Source organism: Malania oleifera, chromosome 8, assembly GCF_029873635.1.
Source record: "Malania oleifera isolate guangnan ecotype guangnan chromosome 8, ASM2987363v1, whole genome shotgun sequence".
Lineage (NCBI taxonomy): Eukaryota > Viridiplantae > Streptophyta > Magnoliopsida > Santalales > Ximeniaceae > Malania > Malania oleifera.
In genome coordinates this window covers 7,405,917-7,428,276 of record NC_080424.1, presented here as the reverse complement: position 1 = coordinate 7,428,276, position 22,360 = coordinate 7,405,917, and the positions used below count along the sequence as shown (strand labels likewise).

At 36.2% G+C, this 22,360-nt stretch overlaps 1 protein-coding gene across 2 annotated transcripts in view; it reads right to left on the bottom strand.

Annotated features, from left to right (window-relative positions):
• Positions 1-941: 941 nt before the first annotated feature.
• Positions 942-22,360, bottom strand: part of LOC131162339 (ubinuclein-1-like) — a 34,693-nt gene continuing 13,274 nt past the window's right edge. The window contains exons 5-9 of one of the 2 annotated variants that reach the window (XM_058118700.1): positions 19,214-19,829; positions 2,465-2,564; positions 2,227-2,336; positions 1,926-1,964; positions 942-1,307 (exon numbers count right to left, since the gene is read on the bottom strand). In XM_058118700.1, the coding sequence (XP_057974683.1) occupies positions 1,035-1,307; positions 1,926-1,964; positions 2,227-2,336; positions 2,465-2,564; positions 19,214-19,829 (1,138 nt within the window). In that variant the 3' untranslated portion in view covers positions 942-1,034. Of the gene's footprint in view, positions 1,329-1,925; positions 1,965-2,208; positions 2,337-2,464; positions 2,565-19,213; positions 19,830-22,360 lie in introns of both variants that reach the window. The other variant, XM_058118699.1, reaches the window with a different exon arrangement.

Below are 22,360 nucleotides of genomic sequence, written 5' to 3'. Positions count from 1 at the left end.
CCTCTTCATCAGACTTTCGAGCAAATGAATTGGACTCCTCGAAAACTACGTGAATGGATTCTACAACGGTTAATGTTCATTTATTATATACATGTAGGTGTTACTATCTAAGGCATATCCTAGAAAAATACATTCATCATATTTCACATCAAACTTTCCTAAATGTTCATTATCTGTAAGCACAAAACATTTGCAGCCAAAGACATGGAAATATGAGATATTTGGTCTATAACCATTCCATAATTCATAAGGAGTCTTACTTAGAGTTGGTCTAATCAAAACTCTATTTAAAACATAACAGGCAGTATTCACTGCCTCAACCTAAAAGTACTTAGGTAGCGTATGTTCATTAAGCATAGTTCTAACTATTTCTTATATAGACCTATTTTTTCTTTCAACTACACCGTTCTATTGTGGTGTTTTAGGAGTTGCAAAGTTATGAGATATTCTTAATGAATCACAGTATTCTTCCATACCTTGATTTTTAAATTCTACACCACTATCACTTCGGATTTTTATAATTATATATCCTTTTTCATTTTGAATTTTCTTGCACAATTTAATGAATTGTTCACATGTTTAATATTTGTGACCTAAAAATAATGTCCATATAAATCTAGAATAATCATCAACAATAACAAAAACGTATGATTTTCCTCCTAAACTATGAATTGGGTATGGACCAAATAAATCTAAATGTAGCATTTGAAGTGGTCTAATAGTAGAGATTACTTTCTTCTTAAAACTAGATCTTGCTTGTTTTCCTAATTGACATGCATCACAGATTGTCTTTCACAAATTTTGACTTAGGCAATCCCTTAACTAATTCTCCCTTAACTAGTTTAAATATTAAGTTCATGTTTGCGTGTCCTAGTCTCCTATGTCAAATCCAACTATCCTCATTCATAGCAGAGAAACATGTCACACATTGAGAAGTTAAGTTATCAAAACTGGTAATATATACATTTTCATAAGGATCAGCAATAAATAGAATTTTGTTATTAGTTTTACATTCAACAATGCACTTGTCATGTTCAAAGGATACTACTTTTATCACACAGTTGACTTATACTTAATAAGTCATGTTTTAAGTCATCAACCAGTAAAACATCATCTATAATAAGTGATGTATTTTTACCAACTTTACCTACTCCTATAATCTTGTCTTTTGCATCGTCCCCAAAAGTGACAAATCCTCCGTCCTTTGGTGTGATGAGCGCGAATTTAGCTTTATCCCCAATCATATGTCGTGAACATCCATTGTCCATATACCATCTATCCTTTGAGGAAGATGATCTCAAGCATACCTGCAATAGGCATTTAAGTAACTATTTTTGGTACCCATTTTTTCTTGGGTCCATGGAGATTAGTGCTTGAATCTCCTTTAACTCTCCATACCTTTTTAATTTTAACATCTTTGTTTTTAAAAGGACAATCAAATTATATGTCTCATTCTTTTACATTTAAAGCATGTGGTATATTTATAGGAGTTTTTTTATGGAGTATAAGCTTTTGATTCTCCTATAAAATAACCCATGTAAAGATGTTTTTGTTTCAATTTTTTTTTTACATTAAAGCCAAGTCCTCCTTTATCTAGGAAATTTCTTTGTGCCCCAAGAAGTCTTTCAAAATTACTTTGACTTTCTGTGAACTTATGGATAATTTTAGAGTTATCTTTTAAATTTCTTTCCAATTCCGCAATTTTTAAATCATTTTCTTTTATCACAGATGCATAAGACTCAATCTGTTTTTCAATAAGCTTTGAGAATTTTTTTATTTTACATTTCAAATAAGAAATTTTCTTAATTTTCTTCTCGAGCATTTTAAGAGAGTACAAATAATCCTGCTGCAATTCATTATAGAAAGGCATGCTATTTTCATTTTCAGAATCACTCAAATAATAAGGCTGAGAAAGATGATTGTACCTCAAGGCCACCACGTGCCATTAGACACTGATTGGCTACCTATCATCATGAAAAAATACATTGTGACTGAAGGATGTTATGATATAAATCATTATTACTTAATCCAAGGACAAAATAGACATACCTTCAATCAGCTTTTAAATTTTTTTTAGTGGGAATATAACCAAACATGTGATCAGTTTTCAGCTTTTAGTTTCTATTTCTGATTTTTAGTTTTCAATTCTCATTTCATTCATATATTTCCAGTGATACTAAACACAGCACCCCAAACAATAATAATCACCAAAGCTTTTGACAATACCGCTAATCTAGCAACTTTAGCAAGCTTCTGCTTTACTTCTCGGGGCAATCTCCTCTTCACAGCCTGGGATGAAGTATCAGCATCCTGAACTTCCATAGATGGTGGTCGTGCTGCAATATTCATGCAAAGTAATGATTGATTAATTCAAAAGGAGCTTCCCCGAATTTTGAATTTATGATTAACAAATAACCTAGATGTCCCATTTTAATGATGTCATAATATTTGATGCTGAACTTACATTCTGCAACCATCTTCTCCAGCTCTCTTATGGCCTCTTCAAGCATTGTGCTTTTTGGCCTAACACTAGAACCTTCCTTTCTATGCATGTGCGGTGTTTTCTGAATTACATCAGAGAAAGAATAAATATCAGTGACAAAAATATCAAATACTACATACTGTTTAACACAAAGCTGAGGAGCATACAAATAAACTAGAATATCAAGGCTGATGAGAAATCATAATTTAAAACTGAAAAAATTAAAAGAAAAATTATCAAGGAACTATGAATGCATATTTTTGTATAGAAAAATAAGAAAGTCACAGTAAAACTTCACAGTGCACCAGCACAGCTGCATGGAGAGTGCCGTTATGCCTGAAATCAGTGTGGATCAGGGCAAGCAAAGATAAGAAGACACATCATGATCAACTCATTGGGATATGTAAGAAAAGTTGTGCCATGTCATTTTGGCACTTCTGAGACATAAGCAACTTAATCAACCAGGTCTGCCTATCTTTGGCTGGCCAGGACCAAAAAAAAAATTTATTCAACTCCTGGAATGTCCAACCGTTATTTCTTTTTCTTCCTTTTGGACCGCAAAAATAAAATTGATTCGGGCAAGACATAATAAAGGAAAGAAGTACAATCTAATGAAGGACTGGAAGTCCTCAAAGCTAAAATCAGAAAAGAAAAAAAAAAAGAAATAGAACAAAAAAAATTAAAACAGCTAATTCAAGAGGCCTTTTTAAACTCTTTCATAATAATTAAGAGAGCGAGCCTCTTACATTAGCCAACTCTCTTTAACCTTTTTTTAACTTGGTATTACAATAATCCAAATGAATTTTTCCCTCTGGCTGCAAACAGCCACAACCCAACTGCTCCATGATTTATCTAGCTTCAATATCATTTTCATTATCCTTCTACACTGGAGAAACAACAGTAGGCAAGATAGCATCCCCTTTTTGACCAACTTCTTCAGAAGTGCTTCTTTACTAACACCTTCCTCAAAATAACAAATCCTTCCAAACGTTCAGTAATTGTCTCCAATGCATGGGAAACATTACCCATAAAGGCCAAAGAGTCCAAATCACAGACATACCATCCGGAAACTCATACAACAATAAATCACTAACACACTCAAACTCACTATTATACTCAATCTCCTCCTATTCATCACCCCATTTCCTATCCCCCATAAAAAGTCCTCCCTTACAACCTTTCACCCCAGAACTGGAATGGAATCACTGTTTTGTTTAATTCAGCCTGTTCACAAGTGAGAGATGTCCATCATTATTTCTCTAAATAATCTTTTGCATTCACATCTTTGGGTGACGGAATTTTTTTTCAAAGACTTCGTGCATTTCAAGACCCGACATCATCACCCTTAGTGGAGTGTCAGGTTTGCCAGAGCCAGACACAGTAGTTGAAGACTTAACACAAAATAATTGCAATTCAACTTAACTAAGACTAGTACAAAAGGTCTTCTATACATAGTAGTCAAAGGTGCACCTGAGGTGAGCCTAGGCTCGATGCGCACTGAGGCAATGAGGCTTGCGCTCATAGGGATCGAGGCGAGGCAACCTTTAAAAGGTGCTGTGAGGTGTGCCTCACATATGTATACCTTACACATTGTTTTTTCCCCCTTTCTCTTTTAATCTCAGCCATCTGATTTGTGGGTGTGATTTAATATATATATATATATATATATATATATAAAAGAGAGATAAGAGGATGAAAAGCACAATATAATAAGTTGTTTTATCTTGCATCTAATATCTTCCAACTCTCAGCAAGACAGCATTATCTCAAAAAAAAGAAAATAATCTCAGCATCTAGTGATACAGGCAGAGCTTTATTAAAGGGAAACCCTAGATTCTCAAAGCCAACTCTCAAGCTTTAATTGATGATCAACTTGCAGTCTTTTCTTCATCTTCTTCATCTTGATTGACCAGATCTCTCTTCTTGTTTCTTCATTCTTCTAGATTGAACAAAATCAGTGATTCAGCTGCTCTGTTCTATCAGTTAAGAGCTGCTGTGACCTCTTTTCCTTTCTTCTTTATTTTTTTTCTTTTTTTATGGAATTTCTGCTACCTTTTCCTCATTTGTCTTCTCGGCTGCTCTCAGATTTCTTATCATTCTTCATCCTCTGGCCTGCTCTCAGTCAGCAACCCCTCTTTTGTTTTTTTTTCCCCCCTCAGCTGTCTTTTCCTCTTTTTTTTTTAATTTCTGCTCCTTTTTCCTGAAATTTCTGCTCTACTGCTCCTCAGTCTTCTTCTTTTTTTTTCCCTTCTTTTTTGTTCTGAACTGCTCTGTTGTTCTGAACCCCCTTTTCAATATTCCTTTTTTGCCCTATTTTTTTCTTTTTTTTTTTCCTCTTTCATTAAGAACTGAGCAATTTTCTCTGGAAGCAATTCTTTTTCTTGGCATTTCTGCTACCGTTATCTGAAATTTCTGGCATCTCAGTCACAGCTGATCTGCTGCTTTCACTGATCTGCTTCTATTTTGTGGAACTAATGTCATGAACATAGTATATTGATCAAAATTTGTGTTTTAGTATTCACTTGTGTTCTTGTATTGAATATTTTGGTACTTTAAATTCATATATTAGTGCTAATGAGTTACAATCTAGAATTGATTATATAGGGCATTTTACAAACAATTTTAATGTTCGCCCCACCACAGGCCTTCTCCTCGCACCTTGTGCCTAGGCTCCAGATACTCTTGGCGCCTTTGTGCACCTTGCACCTTTGACTACTATGCTTTTATAGGCATCCAATCATTGGAAAATAAGAAAAGTGCTCTTAGAAACCTAAATATAAAATATTACATTCTTAAATAGGAATATCTTGACATCCAAAACATATGATCCCCAAAAAAATATCCTAAATTAAAAAAAATAAACAAAGTAACATGTTAACTACATCATTCTCCCCCAGCTGATAAAAAATAATTCAACCTTACGCTAAAGCAGACATATACACACTAGCTAATTTTACCCTCTTCATCTCCATCCCGACAGGCTGGAATACCCAAGCACATTCACTATGATCATCAGTAAGCTCTCTCATCTTAGGCTCGACTTCTGGATTTTTACCACTCTCCCTTACAGCCAAATGAGTCTTTGTAGGGCAATTGTGATGAGTGTGTTCCTTTTGCCCACAATTATAGCAGTCAACTGGAAAGGATTCAATGTCCCGTGGAATGGGGATTTTCTCACAAGTATGCCACCCATATTTGCTCTTTTTTCTCAGCAGTCCCATTAAAGGCTGCAGCTTGATCAACTAAGTCGAAGTATCGAAGCTTAATGTGCAATCCATGGTGAAGTCCCTCCATGTACCAAATAATATATTGTTGGTTACATGTTCATCTTCATCAAAAAAACAATAAGCAACCAGCTTGTTAAACTAAAGCGTGTATGTTTCAACATTTCTATCATGGTTGAGCCAATGCACATACCCTGAAATAGATCATCCGTCATAATTGTTTAGAATGAATTTTTCTCCCATCAAATGCTTCATAAGATTCCACTCACAGATTGTAGCCTGCTTCCAAAAAATTAGAGCTCATGGAAGAGACTCTGCAGCCAAACACATGCGAGGCCCTAGAGACAACTAATTGCCAGACCAACCTTTTCATGTGGTTGGATGCCTTGATAGTTAAAAGATATTTATAGTTACACCATTGGTTAAAAGATATTTTCAGTCTGGTTGAACCAATCAAACATCATCTCTGCATCTCTCTCTCTTGTGAACTCAAACAAAGTGACTCTAATTCCAAAATCTGTCTTGTTAGAAGCTTGCTCCATGGTAGGTATTTCTTGTGGGTTTGAATAACATTTGGGGCTGTTAGAAGGAACATCAGTGTCCACAAATTCCTTCCATTTTTTTATCTGGATCAAAAACATTTAGGAGTGTGGAAACTAACAACCTAAGAATTGAAGGAAGCTACCTGAGAGGAGACCTAAAGTTCTGTTGCCGCTTACTACGAACGCCACAGAGCTGCTGCTGAAGGGGCTAAGCTGAACATCACCCATACCAGTATTATAAACCCCCAAGCATCCAATCTTAGAGCTTAGACTTTTGCTTACTTTTGAAGCGACACTTGGTTTGGGCTCATCTACTCAAAAATACAGATTCAATTTGATAGTGGGCCTGTCTAACAGAAACAGTGTGCAAGCCTTCAGACTTAACTGGATCTAGCACCTTGTTGCTCAAAAGCTGACCCAAATGAGTAATGGTACTAATAAAACCAGATCCAGCCAGTACCAAGCCACACCATCCCACTTGAAGCCACGCATGCCACCCACCTAAATGGGTATCTGGCTTAGACACCACAGCAGTCACTCTCCAACTCTGACAGACATATTATCCAGAGATCAATTCACAGTTGAAGATTTCTTCAAAACTACATAGCGCCAGTGTCAGGTTTTGGGTCTCCTCTCTCTCTCTCTCTCTCTCTCTCTCTCTCTCTCTGCACATTCCGGTGACAGTGCCAGTGTTTGGTTTTCCAGTGGCTGGTTCGGTTAACTACCGACGGCGCTTCTGTGCAGATAGAGCACACGAACACGCGCTTCCTTGCAAGAGATCTCAGCTTTCCAGCAGTTAATGTGCTCATACGCCAGCAAAGAACATCTTAAAGTATTTTCCAGCATTCTTCTGATACTTTAAGAATTGCAAGAAAAGTCCAGACACGAGAAATTTGAAAATTTTCGCGGTATTTTAATTTTGCTTGGTGATATTTGGACCTGTTCCGCAGGATCTTGGAAGGAAAAAAAAAATTCAGTCTTTTTGGAGGATGAATAACTCTGCCAGCAGTCAGATTGAAACACAGCTTTAATATTTTGAAATTTATAGCAACAATAGGGTTTTTCCTTCTTGATTCTTTAAGAATCTTTCCATTTTCTCAACTGCGTCCTGATTTGTTGCCGCCGTTTTGGGATTCACCAGCTTTTGGAGTTTCTTATTTTTATGTTGCGGTGTTTTTTTTTATTTGGCAGTTTTTTAATTTCTTACACATTTCAGTTCTGTTATCCTATGACGAATTTTAAATCCTGAATTGTATCTGAGTTTTCGCGTCTTCTTGATCTGTTTCTTTGTCTCCGCAAACGGGGGTCAAGGGCTAATGGTAGCAACAAGAAAGATCAGCATTCCGTAAATATTCTCTTGGATTCTGAAACATGGGTCTTTTCTAGATTCTTCAAGTTATGCTATTGTGAAAACAGTATTCTTTTATTCATCTTCCATTGTTTGGATTCAAATGCATTCAGCTTTGGCAGCTTTCAAAGGATTCATATTCAATTGTAGCATGCAATGGATTGAGAGATCAATAAAGAAGCAATAAAGACTTTATGGCTTGAGGAATCTTGTTTCTTCAATATTCTTGAATTTGAATCTTGAATTTAGATCAAAGAGTTCTTGCAATCCCTCGTTGCTTAAATATTCTTCAACTGATTTCATTAGCATCAAATTTCCTATGGCAAAGGATACTTACGGTAATATTTTTCAAGCAATTGCCATTTCCTTTTAGTTTTCAGTCACTGATGAGATCTTCTTTTCTCTTGTTATTCCTTTCTTATTACTATTATTAATAATTTTTTCCAATAGTTGGTTACTAGTGCAGATTTTTTGTTTTTTGTAGGCCTAGTACATGCAATTTTGTGTTTTTTGTGATTTTCATTTGCAGGTTTTGGAATATACAGAACTTTTCAAAAAAAATGTACTATTGCACGGTTCTTTTTAATTGTAGTATAGCTGGATCCACACCCAAAAATGCATGCTTTAAGTTTTTTTAAAAAAATATATATTTTTTAATGCATTGTATTGTGTGCGGTTTCTACTAGTTGTGGCATGTGATTTAGAAAATTGTTTATGTGAATATACATACATACCTACATATATATATATATATATATATATGCAATCATATACTTTGCTTGTGTAACACAAATTTTTTAAATACACAGTTGGTAGTTGGTACCATGCCCGAATAAAAGAGCAAGGTTGTGTTAGGTAGCTGACAACCAATGTAAAAATTGTCAAATCTTATTATCATGAATTCTTACCAATTTAACTTAGGTCAAGGGAATAAACCGAATCAATATAAAACAGTAAGGGATAATAAGTTAGCACAAGAAAATAAGATTAGATTTGCAATTTGAAATATAGGGACTCTTACGAGAAAAGGTATGGAAATAGTGGAAATAATGTGTAGAAGGAAAATTAACTTAATCTGTCTTCAAAAGACGAAATGATGAGTGAAAGCTAGAGAAATTGAAAAATCGGGATTTAAACTATGGTACACTGGTAAAGATATATAAAAACAGGGTGGGTATTATTGTAGACAAAGACCTAAAAGATAATGTAGTAGATGTTAAAAGAATAGGGGATAGGATCATTAAAATCAAGATAGCTTGAGGCCTAGAGATAGTGAACATCATTAGTGCATATGTTCCCCAAATAAGCTTAGCAAAAAATCTTATAAGGCAATTTTGGGAAGATATGGATAGTATTGCACATGAGATACTAATGTCCGAAAAGATATTAATAGGAGCTGATTTGAATGTTCACATTGGAAAGGATAATATAGGATATGAGAGGATACATAGAGGTCATGGATATGGAGATAAAAATGAGGTCGGAAATACAATCGTAGATTTTGTAATGTCTTTCGATTTGGTTATATTGAATACTTGCTTTATAAAAACAAAATAACACTTAATAACCTTCAAAAGTAGGTATAATAAAACTCAAATAGATTTCCCCTTAACTAAGAACGGGAATCATATATCTTGTAAAGGTTGTAAAGTTATTCGAGGTGAAACCTTGATTACTCAGCATAAATAGAGAAAAAGACACAAAAGAGAGGTGGCAGAGATACTTTATAAGTTGTTTAATGAAAATAAAAATGAAATATTGAACTCGGAAGTGACAAATGAGGAGAATACTAAAAATAAGAGAATTATTCGCAAAATTAGAATCCTTGAAGTTAAGATGGCATTAAGAAAGATGAAAAGTGAAAAATATATAGGACTAGATAAAATACCAATTGAAGTTTGGAAATGTTTAGGGGATAAAGGAATAATTGGTGAACAAATCTATTCAACACTATTATAAAAACCAAGAAAATGCCAGAAGAATAAAGGAAAAGTACGTTAGTACCTTTGTACAAAAACAAAGGCGAGGTTCAAAACTATAATAACTATCGTGGTATTAAGATTATGGGAAAGGGTAATTAAACATAGAATAAGATTAGAAACGAAGATTTCGGAAAATGAATTTGGTTTTATGCCTGGGAGATCAACAACATAAGCTATTTATCTTTTAAAGAAATTTAATAGAAAAGTCTAGGTAAAAAAAGAGGGATTTTCAAATGGTTTTTATTGACCTAGAGAAAACTTATGATAGAGTACCTGGGGAAGTTCTTTGGTGGGTCTTAAAGGAAGAAGCGTGCAGTAGATATATAGAGATCATTAAGGATATGTACAATAGGGTAGTGACTAGCGTTAGGATTGTGGGAGAATCAAGAGATTTTCCAATCACAGTAGGTGTACATCAAGGTTCTACTTTGACTCATTATCTTTTCACTTTAGTAATTGATGAACTAACTAAAAATATCCAAAATGAGATTTGGTGTATGTTGTTTGTAGATGATATCGTGTTGATTAATAATAGTAGGAGCGCAGTAAAATCTAGGCTAGAACTTTGAACAGCCACATTAGAGTCTATTTAGGATAAGTAGGAATAAAAGAGAATATATGAAACGTAATTTCAATAATGTGAGTAGAAATAGAGAGAAGATTAAACTTGATAATCATGAGATTAATAGCACTGATAGATTTAAATATCTTGGATCTATTATGCAAGCAGAAGGGGAAATTGAAGAAGATGTAGTACATAGAATTAAAACAGGATGGATAAAATGGAGGAGTGCGTCAGGTGTGTGGTGTGATCGTACAATACCCTTAAAATTAAAAGGAAATTTTTATAAAACTATAAGGCAGCTATGCTTTATGGTTCAGAATCTTGGGCAACTAAGAAACAACATGTACAAAAAATAAATGTTGTTGAAATGCAAATGTTAAGGTGGATGAGTGGTTTATTATTAAAAAGTAAAGTAAGAAATGAGCACATATGTAATGATTTAAACATAACACTAATTGAAAAAAAGATAAGGGAGGGGTGGCTTAGATGGTTTGGGCATTTGAAACGCAAACCTAGTAAAGCACCTATGAGAAGGAGTGAGTTAGTTATTGTTTCTAGCATGAAAAGGGGTACGGGTAGGTCTAAAATAACTTCGAATGAGATTGTTAGAAAGAATTTAATAGCCCTTAATCTAATAAAGGAAAACGCTTTTGACCGACCCCACCTAGAGGGTCTTAAGGCTTGTTGTTGCTGTTGTTGTAGTTGTATCAATTCACAATTGAATTTTGAGATAAGCTTTTCTTCCAATAAACCACTGAATTTAGTGTTTTTCTCATGCAATGTCCAACTTTCTAGATCCACACTACATGGATCACCAATTGTTTAAGACATGTTTCATTCTCCAAATCAGAAGCACCAAAACATTGTCAATAGTCGAGGAGTGCCTCAAGGCAAAGCATTAAGAATTTTAAAGAAGTGTTTAACTAAAGTTATCTGCTTATGGTAATATCAGTATTGATTCCAAATTTCGTCTGCTTGTAGTGTGTAGTACTCACTTTTTATAAGTAAACAATTGAATTAAAAAAATCTCCACGGGCAATACACCCACTTACAAGGGAGTTACATCAATTTGAGCCCAAAAACATATCCTCTATAAACTGAAACAAGGAATCAAGGCTGTCAACCTCTGACAAAAAGTACCCACATCCAAAAATGTAAGACAAAGATCCACTTACTATTTATTCTCTCCAAAGAAGACTCGACCCCCTTGAAAGCACTAAAATTTCTTTCCCTCCAGGCCACTCAAAAAAGGGCTAGTGGAAATGCATCCCAGATTTCTCCATCTCTTTTCATGCATTTTGAGACCTTCCATGCATCTATCTCCTGGATAGCCTTCTCCGCCACAAACCACATGATTATCAAAGTCACATAGATCAAGATCCATAAATACTTCACCATTTGCAATGCCAAGTAAAAGGTTAAACTTACTCTTCTGTCTCTTTGGGCAACAGGCATCTGTTAACTTCACACCACTTTTCATCAGGTTATCAACAGTCAGTATTATGCCCCAAGCAGCCTCTCAAGAGAAAAAAGAAACATTTAAAGGCACCGTGCTTTTCCAGATTGCTTATCAAGGGAAGTTTATCAACTTCAGCCTCCCCTCCCTCAATTAGAATGCTGAAATAATACGATCTTACAATGAATTTTCCTTATGTTGACAAAATCCATCCAACTCTGTCCTCCCCTTCCTCTCATCCACAGCTTTGTAGAATTTTAGAAGATTCAAGAGACTTGACTCCTCCCTTTCAACATATTCCAGCTTACTTCTAAGTCTCCAGTCCCAACTAAGTTCTTCCCTTTCCATACACAACCAAGTACTGAATCTGTCACTGATATTAGCAGCCAGCCGATTGAACCCTAGAACTCGGTCCTTCAAAGCAGTTTGTCCACGTCACACATCTAGCCAGAAATAAACCGTCCCTCAATCCCCTACTTCAAATGCAAATCTTGAGAAGTACTCCATTCAACCCCATGCCTATAGATCCACAAACATTTTACTAGCAAAGCCTTATTCATAGTTCAAATATCCAACACACACAGCCCCTCCTCTCATATGGGACTGTGGTAGCAATAGCATACCCCATCTAACCAGATTATGACCACCTAACCCTTCCTAACATTATCCCATGCTTATAGATCCCCAACCATTTTACTAGCAAAGCCTTATTCATAGTTCAAATATCCAACACACACTACAACCCCTCCTTTCTCATATGGGACTACGGGAGTTGTAGTATACCCCATCTAATCAGATTATGTTTAGGAGAATTTTCTAGTTTTCTTTCCATTGAAGCTTGGATAGGAAAACCAACACACAAAAAGCTAGTTATAGTGCTTTTCAACATCATCAGCCACCCCTCCATTGACAAAAGGGCCCCTTTCCAGCCAACCTATTTGGTGGTGTGGTACCTTAGTTAAAGTATAATGTCTATTGTAATTGAAACACTTTCTTCATTGTCGCAAAAACTCAGTTCACCAAAGCCCATAGCAATCATATATAAAGCATTCTGAGAAATATCTAACAAAGAACAGAAAGATTTCTGAACATAATGACCAGGGAAGTCAGTCGGAGAACAGCCCAGATCAGACCCAAATCCTTCAATTTGAGACTAGAGAAGGTTGGTTGTCACAAATTTGTCATCTTGTTGGGCCGAAATCCTTGTGTTAATCAATGAATTGAGGTTTCATTACTGGCTGCCTGTTGGTTCCTGAGTGCCTTTTGTTAGTTTTTGTGCATTTGGAGAGATTTTATGGTCGGAAGACATTTGGGAATTGTTGGTATTTGGTGGTGCTGCTTCAGTCAACTAAAAGCAGTAATTTCTTGGAGTTAGGGTGCAACTTTAGCAGAACGGATAATTCCATATTCATACCAGTGGTAGGAGGGTTTCCAATGGAGAGATTTTCTGGTGGTATTGAAGTCAATTGCTGATCCAGTGAAAGGAAGAATTCACATGCATATGTTTGGTGTTTTGTTAGAAGAGAAAAAGAGATCTCAATGGAATGAGGTGGTTGAAGGTGTTGCTATAAGCAACTAGTCACAAAAAATGGGGACTTCTGCATTTATTGCAGTGATTCATGGCACAAGGGAAGAATCAGGTGGCCAAAGTGGTTGAGGAGCAACGGCTAGGATTTCTAGAAGCATTGTCATAGGGAGAAGATGGCTTAGCTGGTCCTAGGCCTGAAGCCATATTTTGGAGTAGGCCAGGTATTTTATCTTTTAATTTTTCAATTTTGGCCTACTGTTAAAAATTTTTAGAGGCCCATATTTTAAATGAGGAAAAGGTTCAGAGGACTTTTGAAGACCCAGCATACTTCACAGCCCACACACTGCAACAAGCAGTGGGTGGCCCATTTATGAAAAGGAGCGAGAATAATTAACAGCAGGCCCAAAAAATTATATCTAGGTCCAGATGTGTCCTTGTGTCTTCCCAGTCAGGCTGCCATACAAGTGAAGAAGAGGAGCTTCCATGGTTCAGTTGCTTCTACTTCTAAGGTGGCAGCCCTCACTAAAGGAATTCAACACACTCATTTAGGGGGTTCAAGCGTAATTAGGGCCTAACAATCATTCGAAGGCCAGCAACCTTCCAAGGCTGTCTGATTTAGTTATTTTTCTGCTTTGGCAAACATTTCTAAGCCGCAATCTGGAGCAGGAAGTAATCAAGCTGCACACGGTGTTAAGATTTGATTAAAATGAATGACCTAACTTGAAGATAGGTCTCTCCCTCTATTTATAATTCACAATAAATACGCTATAATGACAATAATGCCCTTACTAACTCTCACTATTTAACATACTAACACGCATAATAATAATAATAATAATAATAATAATAATAATAATAATAATAAAAGACATAAATAACCAACAACACTCCCCCTCAAGTTGGAGCATAAATGCCATATGCTCCCAGCTTGTTACCAATATTTTTAAAACAAGCACCCCCCAACGCTTTGGTAAACAAATCAGCAAGCTGCATATCCGACTTCACATAAGCGGAAGTAATGAGCTTCTACACAAGTTTCTCCCAAAGTGCCAATCAAATTCAATGTGCTTCAACCGCTCATGAAAGACCGGATTGGAGGCAATATGAAGAGTAGTTTGATGGTCACACGTCAACTTCACAGGTTGAGAATGAGAAATACCCAGTTCTTCAAACATGTTCTTCAACTAGACAAGTTTACAAGCAGTATGAGCCATAGCTCTGTATTCTGATTCAGCACTGGACCTAACCGCCACAGTTTGTTTCTTACTCTTCCAAGAAACCAAATTACCACCAAGATATAGTACCAGATTATGGATCTCCGATCGAAAGGCGACCCAACCCAATATGATCCGTATATCAATGGATATAAGTGTGATCTTGATCATGATATAAAAGACCTCTCCCAGGTGCACCTTTGAGATAACTAGAAATTGACTCACAACACTTGTTGCAAAAAATATATCTGGCCAAGTAACTGCGAGATAATTCAAATTTCCAACAAGTCTCACGTATTGTCCAGGATTAGGTAGCAAATCACCTATATCCGACACTAACTTCTTGTTAGGATCCATGGGTGTATCAACTGGTTTAGATCCCAACAATCTAGTTTCATCCAACAAATCAAAAAACATACTTCCTCTGTGACAAAACAGTTCCCATACAAGATCTAGATACTACTATATCCAAGAAGTATTTCAACAGTCCCAAATCTTTGCTCTAAAACTTAGTCTGTAGAAAAAGTTTAAGACTCAAAATACCTTTATCATCATCACCTGTAATGATAATATCATCCACATAAACAACAAGAATTATCCTACCCGATGAAAGATGATGATAAAACACGGAATGATCCATAGCACATCGTCGAAGACCAAACTCAAGTACTACAGCACGGAAACAACCAAACCATGCTCTGGGAGATTGTTTTATACCATATAGAGCCTTCTTGAGCCGACACACTAAGCCTAACCCCCCGCCCCCCCCCCACAAGCAACAAACCCCGATGGTTGCTCCATATAAACCCCCTCCTCAAGATCACCATGCAAGAAGACATTCTTCACATCTAATTGATGCAAAGGCTAGTGACAAGTAATAGCCAAGGAGATGAACAGATGCACTAATTTAAGTTTGCCAAACGGAGAAAAAGTATCAGAATAATCCAAACCATACACTTGATTGTATCCCTTACCAACAAGACAGGCCTTTAGACGACCCACAGAACCATTAGGGTTGACTTTCACTGTGTAAACCCAACGACAACCAACCACAAACTTGTCAAGAGGAAGAGATACCAAGTCCAAAGTACCATTGTCATGTAAAGCATTCATCTCTTCAACCATAGCATCCCTCCGCCCAAAATGAGCTAAGGCTTCCGAAATAGATTTAGGAAGGGTAGTACATGATAGAGCAATAACAAAACAGTAATAGGAAGGTGATAAGGAGTCATAACAAACATAGTTGGAAAAGGGATGTTGAGTACATGTGCATTAACCTTTCCGAACAACTATAGGAGCATCAAAGTCATGGGGAGTATGATCATCAGACAAGGAAACTAAAGGCGTGGTAGTAGAAGCTACAGGGGACTCTCTTCCTTGGAGTCACTGTCACGAATACATCTGCAAATTAGAATGATCAAGACAATAAGAAGGACTTGAACTACATGGAGACTAAGATGGTTTGTTGGGCAAGGAAAGCAAAGTAGAATATGAAAGATTAGGCAAAGGAAGAGACTCATTGAGCTCAGAAGCACTTGGTGACTAAGTGTAGCAAGGTGTGGACTCAAAGAAGGTAACATTAGCAGAAGCAAAGAAGTGATGCAGCACAAGACTATAACAAAAATATCCCTTCTGAGTATATGAGTAGCCCAAAAAGGCACATTTTATAGCACGAGGATCCAACTTATCCACCCCCTAGGGTTAGTTGATGAACAAAGGACACACATCCAAATATACAAAAGAGGGAAACAAAATAAAGGTGAATTAGGAAAAAGAATGGAGTAGGGAATTTTACCACTAAGGAGAGAGGATGGCAATCTGTTGATCAGATAACAAGCAGTAAGTATAGCATCACTCCAAAAACACCTTAGGTACATGCATTTGATAAAAAAAAAAGGTGCGAGTGATTTTAGGAAGATGTCTATTTTTACTCTCTGCAACCCCATTTCGCAGGGGAGTGTGGGTACAAGATGATTGATGAACAATACTAAACTGAGTCATATAAGTAGTGAATTGTGCACTAAAATACTCTTTAGCATTATCATTTCGAAGTATTCGAGCTAGCAAACCATGTTGGAGTCATTATTTCAAAAAAAAAAAGGCACAAAATACGTGAAATAACTCCGAACGATCTGTCATTAAATATAATCAAGTTATTCTTGAATAATCATCTGGAAAGGTTACAAAGTACCGGAAACCCAACTTGGACACAACCCTACTAGCACCCCAAACATCATAATGAACTAACATAAAAGGGCTTGCAGCCTGTTTATTAACTCGGGAAGCAAAACGAACACAATGGAGCTTTCCCAATTGGCAAGACTCACAATTGAGATTAGACATAGAACTCAAACTAGGAACAAGACATTCTAACTTTTCCAATGAAGAATGACCAAGGCGACAACAAAAAAGGTGGCTGGAAATTCACTCACGCGCCGGCACATAGGTTTGGCACTATTCGCATTTGGCTGGCGCGTGGGGGCGCATGGGGACTCCCCCAGCAATGGGGTTTTGTGAGGCTAGGCTTTGGGGGGTTCCTTTTCTAGGTGCATGGTTGGTTTTGTGAAATAATGTGGGGTGGAGGTGGATCTGTTAAGGACAGCCCGAGAATGGTTTTTTCGGTGACAGCTGAGGGGAATAGGGTTTAGGTTGGATCACGCTCTGATACCATGTTAAGATTTGATTAAAATGAATGATCTAACTTGATGATAGGTCTCTCCATCTATTTATAATACAAATTAAATACATTTTAATGACAATAATACCCTTACTAACTGTCACTAACTAACATCTAACACAGTAATAATAACACTAAAAGATATAAATAACCTCTAACAGTATCCAAAAATCATCTTTTGGTGGTTGGTGGTTGAAGGAATTTAAGGGGCAAGCAAGTCCGAATCTTAATGATGAGTTGTGCATACAAGATGTCAAAGGAACAAATGTTGATGTGGAGCAGAGAACAGAGAATCAAATTGTGGGAAATATTGGTGGTGATAAATCTCTAGATGCTTGAATGAAGACTGATAGGACTGTGTTTAATCACATTTATATTTTAAACTTGTCAAGTGGATGAAGGCAGGGTTGAAATGAGGAGTTCTCTTGATGATATTTGAATTAATTCTGATGCGAAGGCAAGTAAAATTTTAAAAAGGAATAACTGAAGGTAATTTTAGCAGTAAGGAAACTTTGAATGCTCTAAGATGGAATCAGATGAGAAGATTGATGAGGAAGGCAGTCTAAAGGGAAAAAAAAATGGGGGCATGAGTCAAATAATGAGTATTTGACAGCAAACTTGCTTGTGATGATGCTTTATTATTGGATGAGTTTCGTGAGCAAAATGGGCATTTTCTTGTATGCTGGCAACTACGCATGAAGGCTTAGATCGAATTTCTGTTTCTCAAGATGATGGTATGCAAACAGCAGCAAGTGAATCATTATATTAGGGGTGGAATTTTGCCTATCTCTCTCTCCTTTGGTGCAGATTATTTGGAAGGATCTTGAAGCCCAACAACTCATAGAAAAGATGGACGTCTTGTTGTTTGATCCTCGGGAACAAGAAGTACAATGAGCCAGAAAATTTGAAGTGATCAATTAGTTATAATGCAAGGATTTAAATAGCATTTCTCATTTAGTTATTTGATAGGTTCTACTCTTTATTTTTGTTTGTTTGATGGTTTTTTATTTTTTTTTCTAGGACTTCTTGTCTATTAGTTTGAAATCCCTTTTTCATCTATCTCAATACTTTCTTATGTTATAAACAAATAAAAAAATAACAACAACAATAATAATAATAATAATTTCATGACAACAACGAACGGTCACCACATGCCAACTCTGTTGCCCCCTAGGTTATCATACACTGCTCAAACTAGTATAAATAGATATATGATTTCACAAATAAAACTTCACTGCGAACAATATACACTACACCAACTTAAGCATGAAGTGTTAAAAGATGAAAATTACTTCTTGTCAAATATATATATATATATATATATACATAGTAAAAAGAATTAAAAACAAATGACAGCATAAATATGGTAAAATGAATCAAAAAATAAAGGCATCCAATAAATTACAACATAGTGAAATGACAGGGGTTTAGATGCACCAGCTATAATAAAAGTGCATCAAGCAAAAAGGCTACTGGAGTAGTGTATAATTGACAAATTCTTAGATCATCTTCCTAACCCTATTGTAACCATATTCCTTTTCCTAGCACAACCATCACACCACCTTTCTTTTTAAGTAAACCACTAACCTAAAAGTTTTCATAAATTACTTTCATTTGAAAATTTTAAAATGTAAAGGCACAGAACATAATATTTACTTATCAATAAATAGAAAAAACAACTTGCTCAACTAAAAACTGTACGACCATAACATCAACTAAGGAAGCAAAATGAAAAAATGTGAAATATGCATGTCCACAACAGAGTCAGAAGAAAGAACATTGAATTTTTCAGCAACAATATGTAGGATACAAGTCTAAGTCACGCCATGAATAACATGTTGGACAATAATAAACAAGATACCATGCCAAAGACAGGTCACACACAGATCTATCTTCATTTGAATTCTTGCTGCTAGTCCTATTGTAATTTGTAAAGCTGTTACATTTTATTTATATTCTCCATTGTACTCCCACACATAAAAATACTCAAAGACAGACCAAAAAAAAAACCTTCTCAAAACATTGAAAAAAACCATGAGATGATACATAAAATAATAGATCCATATGTAGTTTTTAGAAATTTGCTGACATTGAAGCCATGCACCTCATTTAGGATGAGAATAGTTATTCATCAATCAATGTTAGGGAGAACCAAAAAATTCTCTACAAAGAAATAGAGTATAAAAACTACTTACCACTGTTTGCACAGGATATTTGACCTCAGGGATATTTAGATCTGGCAATTCACGAATGCCATTTTTTTCTTCTGCCCGAACTGCTAGTTCTTGTTCATTAGTACTGCTCAATTGTCTTCCAGTTTGATATTTCTCCTGTGCATGAGCACTTCTGTCCTGATATTTCTGGTGTGAATCCTCAGAAAATCCACTAGAATCTTTCAATTTATTACCAAGGTTCTTAGGCTGGAGGAAGATTCCTGTCTTCTGCTTTTCATTATCCTTAGAATCCGCCATAGATGTAGATGCATCAACATTTGGAGCTCTTGAAGATGGAGGAGGATTCTCTGAAGTTCTTGTATCAGCAGGTTTCTTTTTTACACATGCCACAGAAGCATTTAATTGATTCTGAGGTTTCACATCTTCACGCTTTTCACATACCAAAGCTACATTCTGAGGAGTAGAAGAATGCTTCCCAGCAGATGGTGCTGAATCTGCTGACCTTCCAGCGGCCTTCTTGGTCAATTTTACATGTTTATTTAGTATATGAGCATCATCACCCTCACCATAAGCCTTCATCAAATCTTTCCTCCTCCTTTTCTTCAGTTGCTGATTAGGTAATAAGGTACGTTCATTTCTAGTCAAGAGAAAAAGCAAGAATCAGTAGAGAAAAACTATAAAAAGGGGCATCCCCGGGCCACAAGGCTCCCTGCTTTGCAAGGGTATGGGGAAGGTCATCACAGTGTACATAGCCTTACCCCTGCTTTTATGCAGAGATGCTGTTTCCTTAGACTTGAACCCGTGACCAACCAATCACAAAGTAGAGAAAAACTATAATTAAATTAATATAAAACATCAATCCACCTTCTCTATCATATAAATCAAGAAAAAAGAAATTATGACAAACTGAACTGGAGTCCTAGTGAGATTGTACTCGTGGCTTAGAAAAAAATGGTAATCAGTGCAATGGACATAGTCAGTGTACAGGAGAAGGCTATCGTAGACATTGCACACCAGCTGTTCTCTCTTCTTAATAAATTTCTCGTTTTATCTATCATTCTATCAATATATCCATCTATCTATCCATCTATAATATATATACATATTCCAGGTAAAAGATATGATATTCATTTTCACATATCAAAAAATTGTACTGGAGTGCATGGATTCATACCCTAAAACTAATATCCTAAATAATTTCAAAGTAAATTTTAATCAACCTAAATACAACATATACAACAAATTTTGTATCATATATTTATTTCTTGGTAACTATGGAGAAAAAAGCCTCTATTGGTCTTATCTATTACTTCTTCTCAATTAATTTAATATAAAATATAATTTATACTAAGAAATCATGAATGTAAAGAAGCATAAAATTAGCATATTCATTTTTTATACAAGGGCATAAGTCAAAAGTGCATAACTAGTCTACAATTGAGGAAGGTGCAAGGACAAGAGTGTGTGTTCTTACCTCTAAATAAGCATAAAGGGAAAAAAAATAGAAAACATGACTCACAATAAACAAATAGCTATGCTATTTTACGGAAGAAAAAAAATAAAATAAATTTGCTTGAACACTAGTTATCAATGGAATATAAACTCAGATGTAAATGAAATCAAAATTTAAATTATTATTAAAAAAAAGACAAATAATAATATAATTAAAAACATCAAAAGAGGTGTACGAATTTACTAACCCAAAAATATAAAAAATAAAAATAAATTAAAAAATTGAGTTTCCAAGATTCTGTATGAGAAAATATAGCAAGGTTCAAAAATTCAAAAATGGGGCTCAAAACCCATTACATGCATACACAGCAACTCAAACCCATTACATGTCAATGGAGGATTTGTTAATGAATTACGTTTGCTTCAATGTTTACTGCTTGCTTGCCACGGCTTTCATGAATTGATTACTGTTTCCGCTGCTATTTGAATGAATGTTAATGAAAGTGCTTCGTGGATGAATGTTGGTAAACGATAGGTTGGCTAGTTAAACAAGGGTGTTTTAGCTAGCGCCGCACGGCCCTTCACAAGGGTGTGAAAATAGTCGGATCGTGACACTTGGTATCAGAGCCCAAGGTTGAGTTGCTACGTGAATTCGATTGCCTTCATTGTTGGATTTTGAAAGCTTTGGTAAGTGGCCATGGCACCAAACAATGCTGAGAGGATCAGCGTGCTGGAAGCACAGGTTGAGACAACAACCAACACTATGGTCACGGAGGTGGCCGAGATGTGAAAACTTGTTGATGAAGTGATGGGATCACAAAAACATCAAGCAGGTTTGATAGGCGACATGTCAGAGGACTTTCACCACACAGTTGAAACTTTGCAATCGCGGATGGTTGATCTGGATGCAAAGGTGAATCTGATGGTTCTTGCTATGGGGAACTCCAACACTCTGGGAGTTAGCAAGACCAAGGTGTCAAAACCCAGGACATATGGGGGTGCCCATGATGCCAAGGAGTTAGAGAACTTCTTGTTTGATGTGAAGCAATACTTTCGTGCTGTGAGGATGACCTCAAAATAGGCAAAGGTGGATACTGAGACCATGTACTTGGTTGATGACGCTAAACTGTGGTAGCGTACCAAGTACAAAAAAATTGAAAATGAAAGCTGTGTAATCGATAGTTGGGTAGACTTGAAGAGAGAACTCAAGGCCCAATTCTTTCCTGAAAATGTTGAGTATAATGCAAAGAGAAAACTGAGAGATCTCAAGCATACGGGGTCGATCAGGGAATATGTGAAACAATTTTCTGCTTTAATGTTGGATATTCGGGATATGTCGGAGAAGGACAAGTTGTTCTATTTTCTAGAGGAGATGAAATCGTGGGCAAGAACTAAACTTCATAGGCAAAGGTTTCAAGACTTGTCAACTGCACAAGCTGCTGCAGAACGCTTGACTGACTACGCTGGTGATGATACCGCTTCGTCCAAATGGTTTGGTGGAGAGGGAAACAGTGGAAAGTCTTTCAAGAAAGGCAAACCCAATAGTGGGGGAGCCGACTCTAAATCATCAACCACAAAGGAAGTTTCGTCGTCTCAAGGGTTCAACACACCAAATGGAAAGGGGAAGAGTAAAATTCCGTGTTACTTGTGTGGTGGATCTCACAGAGTGAGTGAGTGTCAACACAAGGGATTATTCAATGCCTTACAAGCTTCTAC